The sequence below is a fragment of the Alexandromys fortis genome, unplaced genomic scaffold (genome assembly GCF_014885135.2).
Source record: "Alexandromys fortis isolate MF-2015 unplaced genomic scaffold, M_Fortis_MF-2015_v1.1 scaffold_128, whole genome shotgun sequence".
Lineage (NCBI taxonomy): Eukaryota > Metazoa > Chordata > Mammalia > Rodentia > Cricetidae > Alexandromys > Alexandromys fortis.
Window position 1 is genome coordinate 1,864,281 of NW_026068012.1, and position 23,383 is coordinate 1,887,663.

General features: G+C 46.2%; 1 protein-coding gene across 2 annotated transcripts in view; it reads right to left on the bottom strand.

Annotated features, from left to right (window-relative positions):
* Erg (ETS transcription factor ERG) overlaps nucleotides 1–23,383 on the bottom strand; it is a 155,839-nt gene that overhangs the window by 128,946 nt on the left and 3,510 nt on the right. For both annotated transcript variants that reach the window (XM_050162065.1, XM_050162067.1), the window contains exon 2: nucleotides 19,170–19,257. In XM_050162065.1, the coding sequence (XP_050018022.1) occupies nucleotides 19,170–19,208 (39 nt within the window). In that variant the 5' untranslated portion in view covers nucleotides 19,209–19,257. The remainder of the gene's footprint in view (nucleotides 1–19,169; nucleotides 19,258–23,383) is intronic.

Sequence of the window (23,383 nt, forward strand, 5' to 3'; positions counted from 1 at the left end):
ATGGTGAGGAGAAAGAAATTTCATGTCAAAAATCAGGGGAAAGTATTATTATTATTATTATTTTTTGGTTTTTCGAGACAGGGTTTCTCTGTGGCTTTGGAGCCTGTCCTGGAACTATCTCTGTAGACCAGGCTGGTCTCGAACTCACAGAGATCTGCCTGCCTCTGCCTCCCGAGTGCTGGGATTAAAGGCGTGCGCCACCACCGCCTGGGCAGGGGAAAGTATTAAGGGAAGAATTTGTGAATGTCTGTAATGAATTTCATCCGTGCCCTTTTCCTTTTCCTTTGTAAATATGACTTCTAAAATATGTAAACTCGGGGGGAAAGATCCATGGACAAACTGCTTGCTATACAAGCCTAACGACTGGGGTTCATATTCCACCCCACATAAAAACAGGGTTGGTGTGACATCCTGTCTGTAACCCTCGTGCTCAGGAGGCAGAGGTAGGGACCCCAGAACAAGTCGGCTAGCCAGAAGACAAACCGGCGAGCTCCAGGTTCAGTGAGAGATCCTGCGTCAGAAAATGAAGTCAGGAGTAACCAAGGAAGACACCCAGCATCAACCTCGGTCCTCCATATACATTCCTGCTTGAGTGCACTCACACATACACACACATGAATGTGCCAATGTGGGTGTGCTCACACACACGAATGTGTCCACATGGGTTCTCTCTCTCTCTCTCTCTCTCTCTCTCTCTCTCTCTCTCTCACACACACACACACACACACACACACACACACAAATGTGTCCACATGGGTGCTCTCTCTCTCTCTCTCACACACACACAAATGTGTCCACATGGGTGCGCTCACACACACGAATGTGTCCACATGGGTTCTCCCTCCCTCCCTCTCTCTCTCTCTCTCTCTCTCTCTCTCTCTCTCTCTCTCTCTCTCTCTCACACACACACACACACACACACACACACACACGAATGTGCCCACATGGGCGCGCTCACACACACGAATGTGTCCATGCCTCACTCATACTGTTTCTGTGAGTCTGCAATGTTGAAGACATCAGCTACATTGACAAACAGAACATCTGAGTATATGTTTGTGCATGGGAAAAATGGGAAGAAATCAGTAAGATGCATTACAGAGCAGAAAATTAAAGGCAGATAGGAAGACTATCAATTGTTACTGAGACAGAGTCTCACTATGGAACACGGACTAGCCTGGGACTCACTGTGTAGTCCAGGCTGGCCTCGAACTCACAGGAATTCACCTGCCTCTGACTCTCAAGTGCTGGGGCTACAGGTATGCACTTCTATACCTGGCCTTTGAAAGGGATTCTTTAAGGGCACAACCTCAGCCCTGCTAGCTGCAGGCTACACACGCCCTCTTTGTGAAAAGCTACTGAGATCCATGCCTGTCCCCAAGTGATGAGAAATAGTTTTCCAGCCTGGTATTGGCATAAGAACAGACAGGAAGAGCAATGGAACGGAATCGAAGACCCGGATATTAATCCACAACCTACAAACACCTGATTTTTGACAAAAAAAAAAGCAAAAAATATCAAATGGAAAAAAGAAAGCATATTTAACAAATGGTGCTGGCATAAATGGATATCAACATGTAGAAGAATTCAAACAGACCCATATCTATCACCATGCACAAAACTCAAATCCAAATGGATCAAAGACCTCAACATAAAGCCAGCCACACTGAACCTTATAGAAGAGAAAGTGGGAAGTACACTTGAACACATTGGCACAGGGAACCACCTCCTAAATATAACCCCAGTAGCACAGACACTGAGAGAAACAATTAATAAATGGGACCTCCTGAAACTGAAAAGCTTCTGTAAAGCAAAGGACATGGTCAACAAGAAAAAATGACAGCCTACAGAATCGGAAAGATCTTTACCAACCTCACATCGAACAGAGGTCTGATCTCCAAAATATACAAAGAACTCAAGAAATTGTCCATTAAAAGAACAAATAATGACATCTTGAAATCTGCAGGCAAATGGATGGATCTAGAAAACATCATATTGAGTGAGGTAACCCAGACACAGAAAGACAAATATCACGTGTACTGACTCATAAGTGACTTTTAGACATAAAGCAAAGAAAACCAGCCTACAATTCACAACCCCAGATAACCTAGACAACAACAAGGACCCTAAAGGAAACATACATGGATCTAATCTACATAAGAAATAGAAAAAGACAAGATCTCCTTAGTAAATTGGGAGCATGGGGAGCATGGAAAATGGTTGAAGGGGAGGGGAGAGGAAGGGAGGGGAGCAGAGAAAAATGTAGAGCTCAATAAAAAACAATTAAAAAAAGAAATAGTTTTCAGGACTAGTCCCGAAGGCAGCAAAGCACAGATGGCCAGGGTGGCAGGCATGTGCTCTTTTTATTTCTGCTAATATGATGTATGTATGTATGTATGTATGTATGTATGTATGTATGTATGTATGATGTTTGTATGTATATTATCTGACAGATAATAACTGTACATACTCACAGGACACAGCGTAGCATTTCAATACATGTATACAGTGTACAAGGATCAGATCACGTTAACTAGTGTGGCAATAACCTCAGCCACCGACCGCGTCTTTGTGCCACCATCCATGTCCAAGTTACCGGCTCAGTAAGCTACCGCTCCACCGAGTTTCAGACATTTCTGTCACCCACAAAGGAAACCTGTACTTGGGCCACTTCCCCACCCTGTGCGCTGTTGCAATTGACCCAACCTGACAGCTACATAAACACAACCAACAAACCACACACACACACACACACACACACACACGCACACACACACACACATGTGCGCGCACACACACACACACTGGGAGAGAACTATTTCGTCACTCTCGAATGGCCATCAGAGGAGACAGGGGAGACCGGTAAGAGTCTCTGCAGCCATCTCTAAACTCCCTTCTTTCTCCATCCTTTGCCATCTTTACCTAATCGTTCCTGGGAATCATCTCTGCGAGGGGCCATAAAGACTTCAATGTGCTTTGGAAGGGGTTTGCCGGATATCAGCTGACTGCAGCTCCGTGCTCTAAGGAAGAGATGAGTGGGGACGGTGGGACATACGTGGCCAAGGGTTAACAAGGTCCCTGTGGTATACTAAGAGGAGGCTGAGGTCAGTCTCCTTGGCAGGGCAGCAGAGCCCACCAGGACTGCACTGGGTTCTTGGTCCTACAGAGGGAGCCACCTTCTCACCATACCTTGAGGCGTTATGGTGGCCGTGGATGGAACCCAGGGCTTTGCTCATGTCAAGCAAGCCCTCTGTCACCAATTCACACCCTCAACCCTCTTTCCATGTTTGTTTCTTAGACACAGTGCGACAGTTTGGATGTAATTACCCTCATAAGCCCATAAGGGCAGCACTATTCGGAGGTGTGGCTTTTCTTCAGGCCAGCTTTATTTATTAGAATACAAATGGAATATCACTACAGATGTTGCCTTGTTGGAGGAAGTGTGTCACTGTGAGGTGAGCTTTGAGGTCTCATATAAGATCACACCATGCCCAGTGTCTCAGTGTACTTCCTGTTGTCCGTGGATTAAGATATAAGACTCTCAGCTCCTTCTGAAGCATCATGTCTGTCTGTACACTGCCATGTCCAACCACGAACTAAATCTTTGAAACTGCAAGCCACCCCCAGTAAATGTCTCCCTTTATAAAAGTTGCCTTGGCCTCTTCACAGCAATAGAAACCCTAACTATGAAACAAAGTCTCGCTAAGTGACCCAGGATGACTTAGAATTCATTCTATAACCTATGGCAGCCTTGAATTTGCAATCCTCCTGCCTCGGTCTCACTAGTGCTCAGACAGAAAAATTTTGCCAAGGGGTCCTGTTCTGCCTTTTTTTTCACAGGTTTTTAAAAGTCTGAGGAGTTCACCTGGGTGAAAGGTGGCAGCCAGTTAGAAATTCTTGCTGCTTATGTGTTCTGGAACTCTCTAGGTCATACAAGTGTACTTCCAATTAAAGAAGTTTCACCCAAAGGCACTGTGAAGGAAAGTCTGGGCTGCTCACCCAAGGTGACCTGAGTAGAAGTCGATAATCCAAATACATCAGAGGTGGCCTCAGAAGTCCATCTGAGAAGCCTCTGCCTGCCAATCCCATCTTACATCAAGAAAGAATTACGTTTCACTCACAGTAAACAGGCTTATTTTTATTATCAAAGATTGCTGCTTCCTGGAGTCAAAAAAGAGCCTTCCATAATTTACCTATCACTGAATATATCTGAAAAAGAAACCATACTATGAGTTTAGAGGCAATCTATCAAATTTAAATAAAATCTTAATTTAAATTTCCTTATGAATAACTGAAATTAAAACATGATTGGATTTGTTCTCTAAAAGTTTTGCCTTGCATTATTTAAAATACATATAAAACAAATTTTAAAAACGCATAGCACATTTAACAAAATAACTTCTGCAATTCAAATGAATTCACGCAACTCTCCTTAAAAGTCGATCCTCACAGGTGGTGGTGGTGGCACACGCCTGTAATCCCAGCACTTAGGAGGCAGAGGCAGGTGGACCTCAGTGAGTGTGAGGCCAGCCTGGTCTACAGAGTTCGTTCCAGAACAGCCACGACTACATGGAGAGACCCTGCCTCAAAAAACATACAAATAAAAAACGATCCTCAGAAGTTTGGGAGTCGGCCGGGTCAGTAAAGCCTGTGGCTGGCACCAACATGCAAACGGGGTTCAGATTTGCAGGATTCGGTAGCAAACACATGCTAGTGTGTGCCTGTGAGCCCAGCTTTTCCAGGACAGAGACAGGCAGATCCTGCAGCCAATCAGTGAGCCTCAGGTTCGGCGAGAGATTCTGTCTTACCTGCCAGCCGAGCCAATTAGTACACACTTAATATTCTGAAAATATCAGTTCCAAAAGCAAAAGTCCTAAGAACTGCTAATTCTAATCACATTGTTTATAAAACCATTGAGATGCCCTGTGACTTTTCAACGTAAATTACTCAAATTACAAGTTTTGCTCTCTGTGTATCTATCTTCCAGGGATTTGTTTATCAGTTCTGCTGCTATGTCTGCTATGATTTCTCCAGAGACTAAAAGATGTTTATAAGACAAATGACATCATGACCACGACAGACTTTACCATGTTTATATCAATTGGGTTTCCAGGGGCTTTGAAACACAGCTTCAAAATCTCTGTTATCCTGTAGCTTAATGTGTTCCTGATGCATCTGCAAACGCACATTTCTGAAAACAGAGGGATGGGCTTGTTCAAAGAGAATGAACATTTGGTGCATCTTAGGCATGCACACACAAGTGCATTTGCACACTCCTGGGAGACGGTGTGACACGTCCACTGTGATCCGACAGACCCACGCAGTAATGGTCAGGTATTCCAAGCGAGTCACTGCTCTGTAAGAAGTATGAGGAACAGCTCACAGAGAAGGAGAAGTATCCAAAGGCATGGGAGGTGTGAGAAATTTGCTACTGCCATTAGAATTCGGTTACTTGTTGAAACTGTTTTAAAGAGGCTTGGGGGCTGGGAGACAGCTCAGCTGTTAAAGGGCCACTATGCAAGCACAAGGACCCGAACCAAAGTAAAGATGCTGAGCATAGTGACTCATGCCTGCAATCTGGTGAGGCAAAGACGGGAAGATCAACAGGCAATCAATCTACCCTGCCTGACAAGACTCAAGGCCTGTGAGGGAGCCTATCTCAAAAGAAACAATGGTGGAAGACACGCGGGGAAAACAACGAGGTTGACCTCTGGCCTCCATGTGCATGTGCACACAGGTGCACACCAGTGCACATACGTGTACACACATGCACATGGACCCACATGTACACCTACATAAACACGCCTCATCCCACCCTATACACAGCTAGAAACATTTAAAAATTATCTTTTCTGCTTTTATTTTGGGGGTAAAAGCCATCAAATAGAACATACATAACCCGTGGTCATGGATTTTCTACTGGAACTTCTGGTATGTCAAACCCTGTTACCCCAAATGTTACTTTCACTGTAGGGGGCAATCAGCGGGAACTAGTCCTTCTGCAGAGTTGGAGCAGCTCCTCAGGTAGCTTGCTCCAGTGTATGCACAAGTATGTGTGGAATACCTGCCATTTGCCTTAGGTGTCACATTCCTAAGCCTGAGTGTGTATCACCATCCTCAGAGCTGTCTCACTCCAGGCCATGAGCCCCCCAAACCTCCTTCAATAGTGGGGTTTTCTTCCTATAGCAGTTTTTTGTTTGTTTTCACAGTGCTGATTTGAAGCCACGGCCCTTAGCTTGCTGGGCAAGCACTCTCCCGCTGGGCACCACTTCAGTTCTTAGCACCGGATTCTAGATCTGCCGCTGGTAGTGTCTGTGAAGTCTGTTTCTGTCCACCAACACCCGTGTAGATAGATCAGCCATGTGTGTATGTGTTAAAATACAGCACAGGGAAATGATTTTGACACAGCACCATGGACAAAATTTGGGGTCCTGTCTTAAACCTGCCTTCCCAACTTTCCGAAATGGCTCTTGTAATCACGATTTTAACACTCTCCATTCAGTGAACGGGGCCAAAAGGCAACTCAGAAAGACTCCTCCCCTCGTAGACTTTGCCTTGGGGGAAATGAAAACTGGGCTTGACGGAGAAACTGCTTGTTGTACAAGCTCGAGAGTCTTGGTATGGATTCCCAGCCCTCACGTAAAAGCTGGGTACAGCCATGCACATCTGCAGCCCCAGCTCTGGGAGGCAAGGAAGAGGCTGATCTCTGGAGCTCCCGGTGGTCCTCCAGCTAAGAAGGGGATAGAGGAAGTGACCAGTCAGAACACTCCACGCTGAGGAACCACCCACACCTCTGTGGGCAGAGCGAAAGCTAGACGGAGCCAGGGCAGTGATGGAGTCAGATGGCCACTGTGAAGACATGCGTCACAGCGACGATCACTGGAAGGCTTGGGACAGCGCAACATTCTCATAGGACTCGGTGCTCAATGGTCACAGGCTGTCTGCAGAGAACAACAAAAACTCCACAGTGGAAGGCAGAGACATGACCCGCACATGGGCCAGAAACACAGCTACAGTGACCACAACATAGTCAGGTTCCTCGTGAGACAATGGCATTCTTAGGAAATATACAGTTAACAGAAATGTCTGGGACTCAGCACACCCTTCCTATTATGGTCTTATTATGGCAGAGACATGATTTTACATTTCCTTTCCCAGGGTATCTTATTCTCGCAAACACATACACAAAAATCCCTAAAGACGAGCCGGTCAAAGCAATGAAAGCCATTAAGTGTAACGTGGAGCCTGGGTGGATCTGAGCTGATGAGGGCAGAGACTCTCCAGATAGGGTCCCGCACGCTAACCACAGCCTTCTCCCTTCCGCTGCCCCTGCTCTTCCCGAAGCTGCCTGCGGTCCCTGATAGGACCCCTCTTTCTTGATACCTCGGTTTTCCCAGACTCTCTTCAGCTCAGGTTTCACCTGTCTCCCCAGGCTCAGTTTGTGTGCTACAGACCCCTGATAGATCTCCTGTTTCGACCCAGGAGGCTGGTTCTCCAACTCCATCCCCAGCTTCCATCCCTCCATCCCGATACCAGAGAACTGAGCATTGTGGGATACTAGTCATGTAACTGCCCTGGTTGGATCTGCTGTAAATCTCATTTCTCAGCTCGCTGGGAACTGACTTCAGCTCAGCTGCTAAATGGTCCATCCCTAGTGTATGCAATCCCCCTTGGGCTGATGGAACCTTTCATAATCCGGCTTCTTACCCCAAAGTTCTCTCCTATCTCTCACAGCCTCTCTCGGTTTTCACTTGGCTGAGAATTAAATCATGTGATGTCTCCTCTTTCATGTTGAACCCCTGAACCTCAAGTTCTCCCTGTAGCTTTGCCCACACTTCCTCCTTTTCCTTTGATTCAGGGGGAAAGTGCCCTGGCCGTGTTCTCAGACCCTGACAACGCAGAAATGGCAATCACTCCTTTCAGATTCTCTCTCTCCACCTGAGCCCTTGAAATGGCTCCCCTTAACATGGCTGTCTCCCCTCCTGCATCTTCTTGTAACCTGTAGCAAAAACAAACCACTTCTGTCCTAAACTACATCATCCTGACACTCTTGGCCCTGCTGAAACATTAAACATCTCAGTTTCTCTCGCCAAACATCTCTATTTCAACGTTTCCACTCCAAAGGCCGGAAAGGGAATCTCCAGTCTCTTCTATTTTCTGCCCCATTCTCTCCTAATCTCCCCACAAACCTTTCTGTGCTGGAAGCAGACGCTCCTCCTTCCAGGCATCTTGTGGGCCCTTTGCCACCTTTAACTCCTTCCTTACTCAAGCCCGCGTCCTATCAGTTCCTCTTCCCAGTTCCCTCCATCCTCTGCCTGTGAAGGGTGTCTAAGTCTATGTATTCCTTCCTAACATCCCGCAAGAGTTTTCACTCTTTTTCCACGGCGGCCCCCACCTACATTGAAACACTTTATGTGCACCCGACCTTCCTCTGCTCAGACAGAAGCACCGCCATGATGAAACACTACTGCACTCCTTCTTAGTTCAACACAGAACCATGGCCGCTAGTGCACAGTGTACTGCTGTGGGTCCACTCTCATGCCCAACCCGGTACACTCTTCCTCGTCTGCTGTGCACTACTGAGACATTACCATGGGCAGTGCTAACTGTCCCTGACACACTTGCCACAACCACCATACTGTAAACTTGAGTTTTTTTTTTTCACACCCTGATGCAGGTACCCACACCCCTAAAAGACACATTTTCCTTGTGGTGATACTCCAGTTCACAGATGCTGTGCTCTCTGTTCACAGACGCTGTGCTCCCTCCCACTGTGAGCAGTTTCTCTTCCCTTTGACCACCCACTGTCTCCATCAAAAGAAGCACAAGGAGGGGACTGGGCTTCAGCACCAAGGGACATTCTGGTCTAATATACCCCTGATCATGAGAGGGTCCAGCCTTATTTTTGCTTCCTAGAAACGAAAACACGTCTTCTGGGGAAGCTGGAGATTAGGAGGTACAGAACATGAAGGTGGGGCTGAGCCTGGCTATCAGTTACCTCTTGATCTCCTTACCCTCAGCGGATCATTTCTTAGCGACAAGAATGAGCCCTGGGATGTGGCTCAGTTGATAAAATGCTGGTGTAACATGCACCACACTCCGGGTTTCAACCCCAGCACTTAAACTTGGGGGCAGCGATGCCTATAATCCTGGTACTCAGGATTACAGGAGCATAAGATTGGGGCCATCCTCATCTAGACAGTGAGTTCAAGCCAGCCTGGTCGAACACCATCTCAAAACAATGAAAAGGGAATGTGCCCCCAGCACACACCACACACACACACATACGCACACACGCACACACACGCACACATGCACACACACACACACAGAGACAGAGAGAGCAGGAAACAAGGAGGCTCGTTACTCCACATCCTCCCTGCAGAGTAAGTCATCCCAGGCTTAGCTCTTCTTTGTGGTGACTATAAGACTCGTCTTTCTGCGCGGACGACCACTAGGAATAATACCCCTCTTTAAGACTGCTTCCTGTCTGCAGGCGAGTGCCAGCCTATAGCACTGGCATTCCTTTGAGTCAGAGTGTGAGCTCAGGCTGCGTGGAGAGAGATGTGCCTGAGGATGACTCCAGAGTTTGCCGAGGTCACAGCGTCTGAGCCAGTGCCCATGCTGGTTTACTGGTAACGCTACGGTCTTAACCACAAGTGTCATCACTAGGCATGAACATTCAGCTCTCACACATGGGCAACTCTGGGCTTCCTCTTCCCAAAGCATTTGCTATCAGGTTAGAGAGGGAAGATGGCATATTTCTACATGGTGACTGTATGGCTTCCAGCCCATGCACAACTGCTTATAGGTGATATTCAAACTCATTTAAGATCACTATTATGCAGAGAGTCACACTGACTCTCACAAGTCCAGAGAAAATGCTACCACTCAAGGGAGACTGTTTAGGTATTTGGAAAGCTAAGATGAGAAGCCGTTTCCCAAATATTCAAGGACAGTTCAGGTGGTGTATACCGACCATGTAGTATTCTGTGCCAATGTTTCCTGGCTCTCAGATTCTTCTGATTTATTTTTCTCTGTTTTGTAGAAAATGACTTTTACTTCCATAGGCAAAAATACTTGACGACAAATACCTTACAAAGAAACCACAGGCAGACAGTTCTCTAGTTCTCTGGTGTTATACAACAAATATTTTCCTGGAGAAATGCCACACAGGTCTCCTCGCCCCAAATGGGGATCCCATAACAGACAAAGTAGAGATATCACCAAAGTGCGACTTGAAGGACCTATGACTTTTACTGGGGTTACTTACAGGAATATGGGTGAGGGGTTAGTTACAGGAGCAGAAATCACCCAAAGACAGCTGCATTACCAAGGCCCACCCCAGCCTGGGTGCCAGCTCGCAGAGCTGGAAATCTGGAGCTCACTGCACAGTCTGCAGGCAGCTCCACAGGTTGGAGAGGGTCCTTTCCAGGTGTCTCAGGTGGTCTAAAACTACCAGTAGCACCTGGTGGCAGTTGAAGTTCAAGGCATCAGTCCACCAGGAGGCAAAATCCTGATGGGTGAATCTCAGCCAGACAAGGCCCCAAGACCACAGACTCCAGATGCCCTTTGCTTCTGCTGTGCCTTTACATGTTTGCCACCGCCATCTTTCTCTGCTATCTGATGTGGTATGAATGGGTGTGGGGAGATCCCCACCGCCTGTAATGTAGTGTGTTTAATCTCATGGAGATATTCCATTCTGCTGAGCATGTTTACCTAAGCTGTAGTGTCTAATTGATAATAATAATAATGTTAGCTTGAGATAGTTTTAATGATTGGACATAAACACGAGGAAGTGTCACACAGCCAGGGCCTGTGGGTTTCACCTAAGGAGCCACATAGATAGCAGTTCAGGCTGATGAACAAGGAAAACAATTGTGTCCTCAGGAACCAGGCTGGCTCGGATTCTTTTAACCTCAACATTGAAAGATGCATTCACAGATCTCAGCGTGCATCACAGCTGAAGCAAAGCCTTAGGATGACGTCAGCTTAGATTGGGATGTGTTGATAACAGCTTTGAGATGAGAAACCCTAGAAAACAACCTAACGTTCACAAGAACACATAGCTGAGTGATAGAATAATTAAGTTAGGGATCAAAGACAGAGCAGTCCAGTTATCACTAGTTGATGGATTTGCCTTGCTAGGATTGGTTGGTGATCAAAGATGATGATTAATTAATTCCTTGTACCCATTTCTTCCCTCAACCTCCTGATATATATAGAAACCTCCTGATATATAGTCAAGCAGTCATGTTAGTTAGATTTTCTAGATATATAAAGATATATTTTAGATAGACATTCTTCATATCTTTCAAAGACTGAAGAATATGACATTTAATGTTTTAATAACTTAGGGCTTTTCATGACAATGAGACATGTCTGCTCCTGGCAGCACCAAGTTACTTCCTGAGGAAGATGGGCATCGAAGAGACTCCTTATGGAGTTGGTTAGCCATTTGGGCAAGAAACTGCTCTTGCCTGAACTGTTACATAAACTGAACATAAAGAACCTGCAGAGAGAGGACTGATAAACTTGCCTAAAGGTGAGATGATCCTTCGGGGTTTCTGATTCATGAAAGAGTCTGTGAGACATTCTACAGGATACAAAAAAGTGACTAAACTGTCTTTAAAATTTCCTGCTTCATAAAAAAGTCTGCTGGATATTATGGGGCCTGAAGGTCAAAGATGGATGCCCCAACAGTACAGAAGAACTTTGGGTGACTGTCCAGGCAGCAAGACGTCTCTGTCATTTCTAGATTTTTGGAAGTTGCTTACTTCTTGTTTACTAAGGTAATATTATATCATTCTGGAGTCTTTGATGGAGTTGAAGAATAGATAGATATAGTTTTCTATTGTTATGATAAAAGATAAAATAGATATAAATATTGTAACTGTAATTCTTGCTTGATAACTGTTTTGTTATGTGTAATTTTGCTATGTTAAAGTAAAAGTCTTTTTTGTTTAAACAGAAAAAGGGGAAATGGTGTAGGATGTCCTTCTTTCTATGTATTTCTTTCATTGGTTGAATAAAGAAACTGCCTTGGCCTTTTGATAGGGCAGAAACTTAGGTAGGCGGGAAAGACAGAACTGGATGCTGGGAGGAAGAAGGCAGGCCGAGAGACCTGCCATGGAGACGCCAGAGTCAGACATGTTGAATCTTTCCTGGTAAGCCATGACCTCGTGGTTCTACACAGATTATTAAAAATGGGTTAAATCAAGATGTAAGAATTAACCAAGAAGGGGGGAGGGGGAGAGGAGAGGGAGGAGGGGGGAAAAGGGGGAAGGGGAGGGAAATGGGAGGTGGGGAGGAGGCAGAAATTTTTTTTTCAATAAAAAATTATATTAAAAAAAAAGAATTAGCCAAGAAGAGGCTAGAGATAATGGGCCAAGCAGTAATTAAATTAATATAATTTCCCTGTGATTATTTCGGGGGCTAAGCTAGCCGGGCAGCAGGACCTGGCGCCACTCCTCCTGCTACACTGTCCCCCGCTGATCACTGAATGAAGGCCACTATTTGGTATTCACTATATAATGGCTACTGTGTGATTGTCATTGTGTGATGGCCACAGTGTAATGGTCACTGTGTGATGGCCACTGTGTGATTGACACTGTATAACTGTCATTGTGTGATGGCCACTGTGTGATTAACACTGTATAATTGTCATTATGTGATGGCCACTATGTGATGGTTATTGTGTGAATGACCAATGTGTGATTGACACTGTATAACTGTCATTGTGTGGTGGTCATTGTATGATGGCCACAGTGTAATGGTTACTGTGTAATGGCCACTGTATGACTGACACTGTATAATTGTCATTGTGTGATGGCCACTGTGTAATGGTCACTGTGTGATGGCCAGTGTGTAACTGACACTGTATAACTGTCATTGTGTGATGGTCACAGTGTAATGGTTACTGTATGATGGCCACTGTGATTGACACTGTATAGCTGTCATTGGGTGATGGTCACAGTATAATGGTTACTGTATAATGGTCACTGTGTGATGGACGGTGTAAGAAAGCTACTGTGCAATATTCACTGGGTGATGACCACTGAGTGACAGTCACATTGTTGCGACCACCATGTGATGAACACTGTTGATAGTCACTATGTGACACAATGTCCACTATGTGGCTCCGCTGTGTGATGGTCACTGTGCGACGGTCACTGTGTGTTCCCCACAGTGTAAGAGCCACTATGTGATATTTAACTGTGTGATAGTCATGGCCACTGTATGGTTACAACTGCAGCCCAGTTGATGCAATGACTATCACGATTTAGGTGTTTCAGCTTGAGGTACAGCTAAGCAATGACATGCTTAACCAATGTACTAAGCAGTTGAATATCAACCTTAAATAATAGTGGAGATAGATAATAAAAACTAGAATAAAAAAACCTTTATCCACGAGCTATAAATCCAAGAAACGAAACATTAAACCACCAATTTTATTAAACATCCCAGCTTTGATTTGGGGGGCATCGATGATAGAAGACCACCCAGCTGCAGGTGACCCAATGCCAGCATCAAATTTAATGCTCAGCCAGAGAACAACTAATTAATGTGTTGTCGGTGTCATAATTAAGTTAGCCCATAACATACCAGCTTCAGCTGAGTCTAAGTACAACTAATTATTACAAAAATAACAGTGCACAAGACCTCCTTCTACTGCTCAATGTCGCCCTCGTGGTCTTTTATAAATTAAAAGGCTCCCAAAGCACAAAAGATCCAAGTTTGTGTAAGAGTCAAAAATGTGTTAAAAGAAAAGGGAAAACCTGATGTTTTCTCCACACTCAGGGCCATGGTTTTTCACGTGTTTTATATAACATAAGGCTTCCTGGTTTTGATTCTTTAAATTTCCTGATGGAGACACCAAGCCTTGACGCTGGATACCTGTGTGCACCCCGTTCCTACAGAAGACTAAGGAGCAAGACCAACACACACACTGATCAAACTATTCCAAGTTAAAAATGTCTTCGTGGGTGCAGGGAGACATAGCTCAGTCAGTCAAGTGCTCACCACACAAACATGACCAAAGTTCCAGGTCCTGCACCCTTCTAATCCTAGTGATAGGAAAATCAGAGGTGGGGGTGGGGAGGGGGTTCCTAAAGGTCACTGGCAGCTTGTCTTGCTCATTCAGGGAACTTCAGGCTCTAGTCAAAGGCTCTGTCTCAAAAACACAAGGTGGCGAAAGACACCTTACATCAGCCTTCGGTCTCAAGACGCAAACACACATGTGCGCTCTCTCTCCCTCCCTCTCGCTCTCTCTTCCTGGAATCCTTGTTAACTGATAACAGAGGTTAAGTATGCACTAATCCAAAAGCACCTAAAATGGTCCAAAGTGAGAGAGATTTGAGGGTTACATGACACTAGAGCAGCAAATCCCCTGCCGGACCTCCACGGTGGTTCCTGGTCAAGTCCAGACACAGTGAGGATACTGTACAACATTTTCTTCATGGTACATGCACAACAGTAAGTGAAGTAAAAAACAAAGTCCATGTTTAGACTTGAGTCCTATCCCCAAGAAAGCTCAGTGTGACCATGCATTTACCCCCAAATCCAAAAACAACCTGAAATCTAAAGTGTTACACTTCTAGACTAAAACCTCTTGTTTAAAGGGCATTCCACCCAAGTTGTCTATTTTGTAGATAATTCTTCCAGCACAGCTGGATGAGGTAGAGGAGGGAACAGCCCGGCCACCATAGTCTTCCCTGTGGACTCTAGACCAGTTCTGTGTGGTGCGGTAAAAGAAATAAAATCTCCATTGTCTTCCTCTCTCACAGTCTGTCACACAAGTCAGGGGAGGTGCTTTGACGGCTTGGCTGTGTTCCCACAAGGGATGCAAATGTGTTTTAAACCCGGGTTTTAAAACTGAACTCTTGAGACTTAGATGACAAAAGCCACACTGATTTTTGGTCCCGGACTCAGCTCAATAGCCCTGTCATCATTAACAGCTCATGAGGTTAACTGGAAAGTCCACATGCATTTGTGTTATTGTTTATTTGGGGGCACTGATAACAGCAGCGGATTAGCACCATAAACTTCATGTTTAAAAAGGTAAATAGCACTTCCCAGAAGTCTACAGAGGATCACTAAAAATTAAGAGCCGTGCTTTCTTCAATCTGTTTACATTGTCGAGCACTCTCAGGAAAAAAACATGCACTTTCAATTACGCAAAACGCGGCCAGAATTTTCATTCAGTCTTGGAATTTGGTCATATATATGCATATAAAGAAAGAAACTTTCTCTGCTTTTTACAGTCCCTGCTTTGGGACAAACCCCAACATCTGGATACCAGAATCGAAGCGCCAAAATGCACGGAGACACATGTGCAATTTTATGCTTGTAAATCCTCTGGTTTCTAGGGGAAAGGCACGCTGGTGCTTCTTACCCCACAGAAATCTCCAAGAGGGTTTGTATACCCAGAGGTAGAATAATGTACATTGTGCTCACAGTGCTCACAGGTGTGCGGGCAGGCAGCAGCACAGGGAAGTTATCAGAGACCTACTGCATGGTAGCTTCTTAACAAAAGCCCGGAGAAGCCTTGGTCTGCACGACCGGACTGCAGCATGTAGGCCTGTCCTCCTGTGTGCTGAGCAGAAATCAAGAATGCCCCGGACAATCTCTCTTCCAGAACTGATATCACTCAGCGGCGTACTGGTTGGGTTCCCTTGTTTTCTTTTGTTTCCATCGTGAGAACTGGATAGGAATGAGAATTTGCTTCGGTTGCATTGACTCATCCAGTGGGCTTTCCACCAGCAGAGGTTCCTCAGCACGGATGCTGGGCCCCCAGGAGGTCCTGGAACAGCCTGCAGTTGATCTGTGAGCACACCAAAGTGTATATGACCATGTACCTCCAGAGAGGAGACAGAGATATTTGCCACATTACTAAAGAGACCCATGATTGAAAGTGTTCAGAGGCATCCCCAAGCAATGGAGAGGAAACCAAAGCACACACTGCTAACAGAAATGAGCAAATAGGAGGAGGCTGCAGCCCACAGGGTTCCAAGGACAGCCGTGGTCCATCCCACAGAGTTCCATGGACAGCCGTAGTCCATCCCACAGAGTTCCATAGATAGCCGTGGTCCATCCCACGGAGATCTAAGGACAGCAGTGGTCCATCCCACAGAGATCTAAGAACAGCCGTGGTCCATCCCACAGAGATCTAAGGACAGCCGTGGTCCATCCCACAGAGATCTAAGGACAGCCTTAGTCCATCCCACAGAGATCTAAGGACAGCCGTGGTCCATCCCACAGAGTTCCAAGGACAGCCGTGGTCCATCCCACGGAGATCTAAGAACAGCCGTGGTCCATCCCACAAAGATCTAAGAACAGCCGTGGTCCATCCCACAGAGATCTAAGAACAGCCGTGGTCCATCCCACAGAGATCTAAGGACAGCCTTGGTCCATCCCACAGAGATCTAAGGACAGCAATGGTTCATCCCACATAGATCTAAGAATAGCGTGGTCCATCCCACGGAGATCTAAGGACAGCCAGCAACTGGCAGGGCAAATGACAGTGGTCCTGTGAGATCACCCCGGAGTTGGAAGAGCTCTACGGTGAGGTCATAATGTCACAATACGCCATATTTTCCTAAATTTGTACTGATGGGAACAGTGACTATCCCACGGGAGGGCCAAATCCCCAACAGTAGCACATGTGCAGCCAGAAAACGGCTATAAACCCCTGACACCAACTTCCACATAGACTGTCATCCATGCTGCTATTTAGAGGTTCACCTTTACTTATCTGAAAGAAGGATTGGAAAGAGGGGAAGGAAGGAAACTCAAAGTTGGTGCCGGGACGTGAAGGGGGTAGGCTGGCGAGAGAACGGATCTGGGAGGAGCTGGGGAAGGAGATCACCAAAGCACAGTCATGACGTTCTCAAACAACTCGTGAAACTGTAATTTCACAAGAGACGGGATGGAAAGGGTGAGCGCCACTCTCAGGCCTCACTAACGAGGATATTGTGTGCAAGAGACAGTGGTTAATAGGAAGACTCACGACGGCCAAAGTGCAGAGAGAAGTGTCTGTGGATCGCTCAGTTGCCAATGGGGCACACCGACATCACACCCCTGCCCAAGGCTCGGACGACGTCATGGAAGGGAGGGTGGAAGGTCCCAAGGGCTTGAGTCAGCAGAGGATGTGGGTGAAACAGTGCCAGCTGCACGTGACATGATCACTGCACTTCTGAACTCATGACGGCTGTGCTGTCTGCACGGGATCAAGGCAGTCATCATTCCAACACAGAGCATGCACACACACACATACACACACATACACAGAAAGAGAGAGAGAAAGAGAGATTCACAAAACATACACTCACACAGATTCACACACACACATACACACAGATTAACACATACATATACTCACACACAGAGTTTCACACACAGATTCACACATACATACACTCACAAATTCACACATACAAACACACACAGAGATTCACACACACATACAGTCACACAGACATACATACACGGATTCACATATACAGAGATTCACACACATGCTTGCACACTCACACACAGACTTCATACACTCATACACAGATTTACACATACATACACTCACTCACACATACAGATTCACACAAGCTCATGTTCACACACACACATACTCAAACACACAGGCACTCACATACAGTCTCGCACACTCATACACAGATTCACACACTCATGCTCACAGATTCACACACACAGATGCACACTCAAACATACATGCCTTCACACTCACACACTCATACACACTCATGCATGAGTGCAGTCTGGTCCCAAAGGACACGAGGTCCCCAGGTACAGCCCCATGTATGCCCACAGTGGCATACCATTTTCATAGAGAAGACCTCGGATGGCAAAAGCATTTAAGTGGAAGGGACGACTTCCTCCAGGGCTCAGTGTGCACCTAGGCGAGCTGGGCACCAGGCTTTTGCAGACATTCCCTCTCTCAGGGGAAGATGTCTGCTGTGCATACCGTTTTACGGAAGGAAGTCCAGAATCCGGGGTTTTAAGGAAACCATGGAAGAAAACCTGTTCCTCCAGTGAGCTGCCAAGGACCGCTATCTATCTCCCTATCCAATGGGAGAAGTTCGGGGGTGACAATTTGACTTGCTGTTGATAGAACAGGAGCAGGTTTGTAAGGAAGCAAGGATTCTTGGGTGAGAGTCCCTGCCTCACAAACAGCAACGGCCATGAGCAACTGTGACTTCACACCACCAAACTGCCTCTCCAAAACACGATTCAAGATTAAAGATTTATCTTTAACATAAGTGCAGACACCATATTGAAACAAGGTAGTCCAAGCCCCCATTTTTTTTTCTGTAGCCTCTATTTGTGCCAAATATGCTAAAAATCATCATTACATCTCTACCCTACCAAGAAAGCTGGGTGACTGAGCAGGTTAGAATGATAGGTTCCCTGTGCCCTCATCCCTTCCTTCATCTCCAGAGCCTCAGGGCAGGAACAGAAGGATGCGGCTGCCAGGATTGGGGGGCAAAGGCTTCTGGAGGGTCAGGGTGTGAAATGAACTCACAACTGAACACTGAAATCCAACAATCCACCTCCAGGCACTGCCTATGTGAGCCTCGCAAAGGTAGAAATAAAACAGCCAGCAACTGTTTTACCACAAAGGACCAGAGAGCGGAGGTTTTCAGCTTGGGATCTCACCCCTATGACCATGAGCAGCAACAAGCAGCAAACAAATGGTTGGGGCAGCCTACTGACTTCCTAGAAAACACCCTTGGAATAGAGATATGGCTGGGCAGGTCAGGCACTGGCCAAGGAAGCCGGGCGACCTGGGTTCAATCCCCAAATCCACATAACTAGAAAGCCAAGTCCACAACTGTCTTCTGACCTCCAAAAGCATATTGCAGCACACACAAACCTGCACTCAGACACACACAATAACAATAAAAAGTAAATACACTTTAAAACCACCTCTACATCCATGAGATGTAAATTTCATGCAATTTAAGTGTGTCGTAAAACAGTCTTTTAAAAGCTTTCTTCAAGTATTTAAAACCGAGAGCCATTTCCTGAGCTCCCAGTGAGCTGGAGTCTGTCCTTGACTTAGTCGCCTGGACCCGTGTTAGCTGATACAAGGACAGTTCACCGTGACGGCGCAGCAGAAGCCGGAACTGCCTGCCAGCCGGGATGGAGCTTACCTTAATATACGCTGCAGGGTCAGGGACAGTCTGGATCATGACCCTTAGCAGGTCAGTTCCCTCAGCAGCCTCGCAGAACCCACGACAGCTACAAGAGAAGAAGGGAAACAAGACAGCAATCAACCTCTCTTCTGGCTTTTACTCCCCCAGGAAGACTGCACAGACTACAGCAGTCATTAGAGACCTCAGCCTCTCTGCCCCGGGGCATCCTTAGGAGAGCCGGGTTTATCCCTGTTCCCTGGCGATGCCACTCGCTCTCAGCCCCAGCATAACTCAGCCTACAAGTGCAGAAGAAAGTGCCCAACCCTTACGAAATGGCCCACAGCACCAAAGAAGAGCAGTAACTACTGATGCTGTATCAATTCTGGAGGTATACGATGAAAAGGAAATTTCAGAATAATTGGAGGAGAGGAATTTGAATGCCCTTGATGTGAAGAAAGGACCAATGCTTGAAGTGACAGACATGGAAGGTGCCCTGACCTTGACCACCATACTTCACATATAAACTTCAATATCACGTCAAAGCCAACAACTGGTACATTTATGTCTCCTGACCATGAACACACATTTTAAGAAAGATGACTGACATCACATGCAATTCACATATCCTGCCTTATGTGATCAACATTGACGATTCTTTTAATAGATAAAGTACAACGTGTTTACTATTGCATTAATAGAACTGGACTTTAGAAGTTCCCATGCAAATGAATGGAACCTATGTATCTCTTCGTGCCTCATTGCTCAGTTCTTTGTGTTCTGCTTTGGGGGCCGGGTCTTACGTACCCGAGACTGTCCTAGAACTCTTGGTCATTGTGCCTCCTCCTCCCAAGTGCTGCGATGACATCTGGATGCCAGCATATTATTTACTATTGAGTTCTTAAAGACACAACTACCATTTAGAGCACTCAGTGCCAGTCCCTTGTCTATGGAGCACAAAGATATTTGACCCTTTCTTATGGTTTTTGATCTGAGTGGTTATACCTGCCATCCGGGTGAGGCCACAAAGACTTGGCCAGGGAAAGCTCTGTCAGCATTGGCCATTAATATGCGACAGAACCAGGACTCAGGCTGGAGAGGGCACCTCACCCACAAAGCCAGCATCCTAGCTTCATTTCTCTTGAGGAACAGACACCCTGAACCAACACAACTTTGTGAGAGGAAGGAAACATTTGGCTTCCAGGCCACAGTTCCTCACTGAAGGAAGAAAAGGTGGGACTTGAAAGCAAGCCTGTCCCGGTGCCATCTTAAGGGACCATGGACTAAGTAAGCATTGGATGTTTTCAGACACCAAGCTGAGGGGCAGCTTGTAACACAGCAGTTTTCAGCAGCAGATTACTGATCTACACACTCTGCCCTAAATAATCAAGTTCCTCAGATCTCCCTTAAAGCTTTTCCTGTCAGAGCCATAAAAGGAGACTCAAATACAGGAGTGAAAAGAAGCGGATGCCACTTCAGAACAGACATGCTACATCCAGACGGCTGGGTTCACAGGCTGAATAGCAAGAAAATGGGTGGAGCACCCGCATTTCCCTTCCTCTGTCTCCTAACACTGTGTTTGCCTCCGTGCCTTCCCTGCCATGATGGGCCCTCCAAGTGTGAGCACCTGCATTTCTCTCCCTCTGTCTCCTAACACTGTGTTTGCCTGCGTGCCTTCCCTGCCATGATGGGTCCTCCAAGTGTGAGCCAAAATGCGCTCTTCCTCCTGCAAACTGCTTTTCTCGGGCATTTTGTCATAGCAATGGGAAAAGTAACTGATAGAGTCATCTTTCTGACCTCAGAACAGCACACAGAATCTGCTTAGCGGGATAAGCGCCAGGAAAGGCTGACATCCACCCAAAGATGCCTGCGCAGACAAACAGTAGCTATGGGTATCCAGGCACCCCATGATTTAGGATTCTGGTATATACAAGACCATCCTGTTGCTTAGGATTTGGTTGGATATAAGACCAGACTCTAGATGGCTTGACAGAAGGGCTCTCCCGGAGCACAGTGCAGAGCTGAGTGTAGGACGGGCACCAGATCTCCATCTCCATCTTTAGAAACACAGGAATGTTAATGGGTCCTCCAAAGCCCTGTTCTCGTCCATAGAATGGGTAATACTGCTGTAGAGTATGGTAAGAATGAATTTGGTCTTACACCTGATTCTGGCATGCTCCCGACCCTGGAATCCTCTGAGTAATGAGCACTTTCTTTCCTAAGTTGATGACCCCTGATGGACATGGACATAGCTTTAGGTTGGGGACCGTTTCCCAGAAAGATCAAACCCTGATTATTATATTGAACTTTTACTCTCTCCCACCCTAAACCTCTGGGGTGGCATAAAGGATGGATATAGAGTGAACCAAAGTTTCATGACCTGAGCAGCCATGACTACTTAATGAAAGTTCCATGGAAACTTCTAGTAACACTGAAGAGATGCTATTGTGTGACAAGACTTTTCCTGTGGAGACACAATACACACACACACACACACACACACACACACACAATCTACCCACCAGCAAATAGGAATCCCATGCCAGACCAAAGTTCAATGTGGTGAACCAATCAGTTTTATTGGACTTCTGTCTTAGTCAATATTCTATTGTTATAAAGAGACACCACAGCAACTCAGAGAAAGGGAAGCACTTATTTGGGAGCTGGCTTAGGATTTCAAAGGCATAGTCCATTATTGTCACGGCAGGGAACATGGGGGCAGGCATGTGCGGTACTGCAAAAGCAGCTGAGGGTTCTGTTCTGATTCACAGGCAACAGAAAGAGACTGGGATTCTTGGCATGATCCTTGGAAACCTCAAAGCCCACCCTAGTAACATACTTCCTCCAACAAGACCACACCTCCTAATCCATTCCAATAGTGCCCCTCCCTGGTTCCTGAGAATTCAAATACATGATCCTATGGGGGCATTCTAATTCAAACCACTAGGGATTACTCACAGGAATATGGGTGAGGAGTTACTTATAGGAGCAGAAATGACTCAAAGACAGCTGCCCCATCAAGGCCCATCCCAGCATGGGTGACATCTCACAACAGCTGGGAACCTGGAGCACATTGCAAAGTTTGAAGGGGAGTGGCCACAGCAGCAGCACCATGGCAGGGGCTTCTCCTGGCCCCAGCTCCACTAGCCCTGACTTTCAATTTCGGTTCAGTTTCTGCATCCTTTTGTTAAAGCAGGAAAAGGACCCCCAGCCAATCATGTTCAAGATGACCTCTTTCCGCCCCCCACCCTCCCGGCAAATCCACCCCCTCCAGCCGCCTATAAAAGAAGCCTGCAAGCTCCATTCAGGATCGGACAGGCAGACCCCTGGGTGCTGGAATAAACAACACTCTTGCTTACTGCACATGTGAATGATGGTCTTTGTTTTGTTGGGTGCCCTGTGGCCCTAGCACAGGCAGCTCAACCAGCCAGAACGTATCCTTTACAAGTGACTCCGTTGGTCTAAATCTATTTCAGACAGTTTAGCGGGTTTCTGCTTCTTCTGGTCTGGACTCAAGATTATTTTCTTTGCAGCTTGGTTTGGCTTATCTGAGGGTGACTCTCGGCTTTTATTTTTATTTTATCCCCCTATAAGAAGAATCCCAGTGAATCTGGTTGGTTTCAGGGACTTCCTGAGAAAGCTACTTTGAATTGTTTGCCTTCCTGTTTAAAGAAGGCAAACATCCCACTGACTGAGGGCTTCAGTCTCAGAGAACACTGTTACCCAACAGATGTGGGCTGAGGGACATCATGGCATCCTGCAGCTCTTTATCCCATGCTGAATTCTCCTGGGACTCACCCTGTATAGATCCTCATCAGCTTAGCATGGCTGTCCTCCCTAACCAACTGCAGTGGTACCTCGCTTCCTTGAGTTCTATGAGTCATCTCAATAAGTTATCGAAACAAAAAATGAATTCATGAGCACCCCCAAGATGTTGTAATCAAGTTGGGGTCAAGTGGGAGTCATGGGGAGACTCATCTAGTATCTGAAACAAGAATACCTGGATGAACTGAGTCTCAAAACCTATGGCTTCAGATGCTAACTCCAGGTAGCAAACTGAAGGGGCAGATTCTCAATGTCGGGTATTGGATAATTGAGTGCTGTTGACAGGATCACTGTGTCTGGAAATAAACAGAGTAAGCATCACTCAGCACTTCCCACCAGTGCAGGTGTGAGACTTGGCTGGAACTATCCTCACTGTCTGGTACGCAAATTGAGCCTCCTCTGTGAACCCT